At 38.6% G+C, this 6,189-nt stretch overlaps 1 protein-coding gene across 2 annotated transcripts; it reads right to left on the bottom strand.

Moving 5' to 3' along the window:
* Positions 1 to 1,697: 1,697 nt before the first annotated feature.
* On the bottom strand, positions 1,698 to 5,946 carry LOC146679436 (hatching enzyme 1.2-like). Of its 2 annotated transcripts, none has more exons than XM_085450210.1 (10): positions 5,883 to 5,946; positions 5,567 to 5,666; positions 5,303 to 5,330; positions 5,160 to 5,210; positions 4,720 to 4,851; positions 4,041 to 4,158; positions 3,192 to 3,370; positions 2,794 to 2,875; positions 2,454 to 2,578; positions 1,698 to 2,362 (listed from the first exon to the last, which is right to left on the bottom strand). In XM_085450210.1, coding segments are annotated over exons 2-10 (771 nt in total). In that variant the 5' UTR covers positions 5,621 to 5,666; positions 5,883 to 5,946; the 3' UTR covers positions 1,698 to 2,360. The 2 variants fall into 2 exon arrangements, with proteins under 2 accessions (XP_085306336.1, XP_085306337.1); XM_085450211.1 differs by having other exon boundaries at positions 5,567 to 5,656; positions 5,883 to 5,903.
* Between the last annotated feature and the right edge of the window lie 243 nt (positions 5,947 to 6,189).

Below are 6,189 nucleotides of genomic sequence, written 5' to 3'. Positions count from 1 at the left end.
CTTATTAGTAGGTTAATGAAAGGGACTTGCACACTGAGGCCTTCTCTTAGCCTGCTGATTCCTCCTGGGATTTTCCCACAGGTTATAAGGGGCTCTCAGAGGTGCCTTTTGAGACCTTAGTGTATTGACTTAAAGACTCTGTCACTCAAAACTGAGTGAGCTGCATTGGAAGCATGGAAGCTTTTGATCCAAAGCCATTTGCTGATAAGAGCCAGTGTTGGCTTAATTCACGTTGTCCTGTTGGAGCATTACGCATGTATCTAGACAGGACTAAGGTGTTTAGGAAAGCAACCAGCTCTTTGTGTCCTCGCTCTCATAGAGGGAAGCCTCTGTCACACTAGCAGAGAGCACTAGAACTGAGAGCAGATATAACACCCCAACACAAAACAGATTGGCATCTCTAACAATGGATATGACATGAGTCACACATGGCATGTAATGAAGGAACCATAGTGAAGGTAGGTCACAAAGCAACTTGGAGAACCAAAGCTCTGGCAATATGTTTTTAGACTGCGGCTGAACGTTGTTCCAAGATTTATCACTGCTCATTCTTTTTGTTCCCCAAGTGTCCTCAATGTCTAAACCTTTGTTATGGTCAAACCATCAGGCCAGATGAAACCATGCCTCTCACTAGAGCAGGGCCAAAAATATTTAGCACGATATACATTTGAAAATTTGCAATAACGATATAACCGACGATATAAATGACACTAGACAAAATACTTTACAACTCCACAACTTTATTAGTGCAAAAAACCCCATCAATGTATTTTCACTTAAACAAGCAGCTTTTTTATGTGCTTAAAGTTATATATAAACGTAACAGTGCAAATTCCTCGCTGACAGTTTAACCAAAAGGCATTTCCAGTGGAAACTGGCCGACATATCCTCAGCATAACCATGTATAATATCCACTAAACTTAAAAAGAGGTCATACACATACAATACGGTAACATTATGTTGAAGCACAGTACGTATCACTCCGCGAGGCTCCGCCTACGATAGTCGAAATGCTCCGACCCATATTCTATCACGATATTTCATTTTCTTATCGTTGCCCAACATTATACCGGTATTACCGTGAACTGTATGATATGGCCCAACCCTACCTCACTTATCATCAGACCAGCAAACAGGGAGAAAAGCTAAGCTGGCAGCCAGCAGCTCCTTAAACATCACCTTTGAACATGCTTGACAGCTTGCTCCGTCTATAGTTATTTAGTCAGACAGGCAGCATGATAGTACAAACAATTACAGCAACAAATGCCGGATCATTGTTCAGGCGTGTGCATGACTGAGGTTTCATAACAGTTTTTAACAACAGTTATGAAGAAACACATCAGCAGAAACTAAATGGCTGATCAGATTACTATGTGATGCATCATGATGGTGGTGGGAATATTCAAGTCTGTGGGGGTTTTAATCTTCTCAATCTAAACACTTGCACTGAACTGACTCCACCCTACACAAGAAGAAGTAGCACTCTAATCTTGAGAGACATGATCCACTCTCTGGTTTCAGTTTTCTGATGTTTGGTAGGATTTTAAATGCAGAACATGTATTTATGTAGTAGTATTTGTGCATTTGTTACATTTGTTGCACATTAAAAAAGGCACCTGTAACATTCTGTCCAACTTTAAGCAAAACACATATTTCTAAAATAACTTAAAATATAATAATGAAACAATACTGCCCCCTGTTGCTTGAAATATGGAATTTTATTTGATAGCACTTCTTACAGAAAGAGACAACAAACCAAAGATAAAACCCCTCGAAAAACAAAAGCAAGAAAAATTAGAAGACATTGTCAGAAAAATCAATTTTTAAAATATCAGAAGAAAGATTCTTCTTCTTACACTTGTGACACTGGACTATATCTACACACTATATCTTGTTGATACATGTTGGTCATGTATAGGACAACAGTCATGATCATTCCATGAAAGACTTGACTTTTTGTTTTGTTCACATATTTTTTCACTTTGCTGTTTTGCCAAACAAAAAGTTTTGAGACATGTCGCAGTCGCAAGGTTTGGTTCTATGTCTGCATCATTTACAGTTACAAAGTTAATTATCAAACTGCACAGATTGAGAAATCCATTAATGATAGTTTATAGTCTAACAAAAGGGGAGAAAACCTCAACAGAAAGCGAGTTAACACCATCACCCTCTGGTATATAAGCCTGCCGTTTAGCTCGTAAAACAAAGACCCAGAACTTCAACTCTCTAAATGTGATATTTGCAGCACATTTTATGTTTCTTTTATCATTTTTAAGTATAGTGGATCCAATCCCTTGGTGTAATGCTGGTGTTTGGGCATCTGAAGAGTCTGGATGCAAAGTTGAAGGTTCTTGCTGAATTTCTGGTTAGGAAAAAAAATCAACTCCGATCAGTACTTGCTTCGAACAAAAAGATAGCAAATTTCTTTTTTGTGGGTGTGTCTTAATACTCACAGCATCCATAAAGCCTGTTTACACGGGCGATGTCATTGGCACTCATTTGGAAAGCATTTCCAAAATTAAGATTAGGATTGGACCTGGCAACAATGGTTGGCTGCCCATTCTTGGAGAAGGCGAGTCTAAAAGAACAAACAACAGCACACAAACACACATACGCGGTTATATTAGGAAAACAGAGGAGAAAATGGGCCCATAAAGTATTTAACATTAAAAATCCATTCCCCACTGAGTGTGTGCATGTTTTTGTTAGTCTGGATTACATTTTCTTGCAGAAAATGCAAAACATGTAAGGAAATATAGAACCTTACAAAGTCCATCTCACACAGCAACTCACCTGCCATAGTGCATGACAGAGTTGAAGTCATAGGGAGTCCCCAAATTGTTGGTCTGCACTTTCACAAAGTTGTGCTCTTGTCCTAAACAGAGATTTCCAGAAAATATTACATGTTTTTATATGCTTCCACTTCAAAATCCGTCTTCAGTCTCAGCTCTTTGACGATGTATAGATCGAAATGCTAGCTAATCTCTTCTGTGGTCATTTGTTTGATAGTCTTGGGACTAAAGAAATACAAACAAAATCTTCTATGCAGTGCTCGCTTGAACTGCAGTGTTTTATGTGCTGAGTTTGGAAAAGCACAGATTACTTGTAATATGTACACTGCTGTGAAACAGGAGGATGTCCCATTGTGTACTAAGTTAACTGTAACCAACGTTTTGGGTAGTTCAGCTGACCTGTGATGATGTTCCCGGTAAGGATCCTCACATGCAGATCTCTGTCAGAGCGGACCTGCTCGTGGTGGAAGCCCAGAGCATGAAGAACCTCATGTTGCACCGTCGACTGAAACAAGCAACCATTTCTCTGCAGGGAGACTAGCTGTCCTCCATTCTGACGGCCCAGGTATGAATAACACCTGATAGACACAATGACATCACTTAAAAAATAGATGGACTGTTCTATAGCCTAGCACTGTGCATCCTCCTCCTTCAGCTAGTCATGCTAAGGCTAAAGTACCAAGAAAAGCAATGACAGTAATCATGTGACCGACTTTGACACTGTGGCTCTATAGACACTGCTCGAACCACACTTTAGCTTTTGTACTTTAATATCTTAAATAATATTTTAAAATAAAAAACACACATATCCATTATCAACTAAAGTAAATAAACAGATAGCGGTCAATCAATCTCAGAAGCTTTTTAAACATCTGTCGTCCCTTAATCATCTAATAACCCACCAGATTCATCTTCTCGCCTTACAAGGTGCCAGTCTCTAGTTTTGGAACTAGTGGACCAAATAGTATGTGAAATAATTAAGAGCAGATGAATAAAATGCTCTTTACACTCCTATGCAACAGTATACATTTCATCTAGTAGCAAACAAAAATAAAACTGGACATTTTACAGTACAAGGTCAATGCAGAATGGTCCTTCAAGAACCTGTTTTGATGACACATACAGAATATTTGTAATGCAATCATTTTCAGAATTGCATTTTTGAAGGGTTTAGAGGGTGTGGGTGTATCAGTCCTGTCCTGCCATATAAATACAAGTACAGTCTAAGTACAGCAAGTGCATTCTCACCCTTGTCCAGAGAAGAAGTGAAGGAAATCTCTGTCGCTTGTACGCCAGACAAACCGGATGCAGGTGGAAGCGTGGAAGGTGACTAGGGCATTGATGATGACGTTGCGCTCTTGGCTGCCTGCAGATTCAAATATGAGTCTGATGAGGAGCTTCTTCAGTATTCAGGATCTTCAATATGTTTCAGCCATTTCAACTTGGCAGCATAAACAGTATTTACAATCTGTGCTGCTTCGAGGATCTCTGAGTTCCCATCGGAATGACAGGGCCGCCAAAATCTATCTATCTATCTATCTATCTATCTATCTATCTATCTATCTATCTATCTATCTATCTATCTATCTATCTATCTATCTATCTATCTATCTATCTATCTATCTGTCTGTCTGTCTTGAAATAGAAAAATTGAGAAAGTGACATTAAATGAAAACATAATTTGAAAATTGTGTGCATCTGTGTATGATATCAATTCAGCATACTTATACAAATATGACTTTTCAGTTTAAATGCTTTTTAGTTAATCCCACAATAAAACAGCATAGTTAACAAAGCAGTATTTTTGGAAACCACTTGAAATATATATTATATATATTTATATAATAATGGGTTTTATTTAACTATTTTTATCCATCTCTCCTTTTCATAAAGTCTGTGTTTAATGGTTAAAGTTTGTACTGCTTACTGTATTCAGTGCCAATGGAGACAGGTACATAGACAAAGCGTCCCGTTTTAGGCCACTTGCAGCCAGTGGCTGTGCATGGAACAGCATTCCTGGTAGCAGTGGGCACAATGTCACCATGAACCAACACTTTTGCTGCAGAACAACAAACAGAGAGTGGTTAAATGCTCGATACTTGGGCTGCCATTTGCTCAGTTATGTCAAAACAAAGAGGTAAATGCTTACAGCATTTACTTTATTGATCGCACAATTACAATGTTTGATAATAACACAAATAAAACAGCTGACTAAGACAAGCCAGTAAATGACCAAAAGGCTGATTGATCATTGTGTCTGTTGGGAGTTTACTGTATGTTAACATGTCAGTTCTCAGGGATCTTTCATTTTCATCCAGAATTTATATGTTAACAAAAAAGAGTTTTATTTTGTAAATCTTCACTTACTTGAGTTAGCATTGACTTTTTCAATGATCGCTGGGGCACCCAGAGACTCATCTGTGGATACAAGAGGCAACCAGCAGATTAACTTTAAGCTCTTATATTAAAAACACCTCAATATGTTGGAAGTATTTCATCACTGAACGCACCAGTTATATTTCTAATGACAGCAGCCCTCTGCAATAAAAAACAAGACATTTTCAACTTACTCTTAATCACATTTGAAATCACACTGACAAATGTTATTGTTGGCAAACAAAAACTATTATGTGAAAAAACTTCAACTGTGTCACGCTTAAACGCTCATAACAAGCAGCCATGTCTGTTAAGCAGACACGGTTAGAATTACTTTCACAGAACAGCCGGCAGTGTTGAACAACATTTAATGCCTTTGCTGGAAGAGTCAAGCTTACCAGACAAACGGCTGTCATTGACAGGCAGACGGAGAAGAAAAAGGCTGGAGTCATGATGTTGGTCCTCTGCAGTTAACCTACAGTCACAATCTGAACAGCACTGTTTAAAAAGAACTTCAATGAATGTAACTGCTGGAATAGAAAGGCAAATAAGTGGGATACGGGCAACCCAACAGCTGATTCTGTTCATCTGGATGTTAACTTTTCTCCCAATGAAAATGCTGAGCAGACAACATCCACATAAAGGGAATCAGATATCTGGGATTTCCCTACGTAGAGGATTCAGCATGCAGGGAGATGATATGAGGAGGCTTACCTGTTGTACCAGGTGTTTGCTGGATGCAGCAGGTGTTCGGCTGCTCCATCTTTATAGATAGCTCACACAGGGTGTGGCTGAGGTTACAGGGCTGTCTTTTTAGTTATCAATCCATTAGTTTCTTTTTGCTGATGCCAAAACACTAAAGCAGCAACAAATTTCCAGGAAGGAAACTTCAATCAAGGACATTGCAAACATTTTTTGAGGCTGACGTAAACATTCAGAGCATTAAATAATTGCAATTAAAAGTTGCAAAGCCCAAAGAAATGCTGATGGAAATTAAATTTCAATCAGACTGGAATGAAAT

Source organism: Copadichromis virginalis, unplaced genomic scaffold (assembly GCF_057382275.1).
Source record: "Copadichromis virginalis isolate Kocher_CV1m ecotype Utaka unplaced genomic scaffold, C_Virginalis_male_GT1.1 unmapped_scaffold_1, whole genome shotgun sequence".
NCBI classification, from domain to species: domain Eukaryota; kingdom Metazoa; phylum Chordata; class Actinopteri; order Cichliformes; family Cichlidae; genus Copadichromis; species Copadichromis virginalis.
The sequence above is the reverse complement of the archived record's forward strand: the minus strand, read 5'-3'. Positions and strand labels throughout refer to the sequence as shown.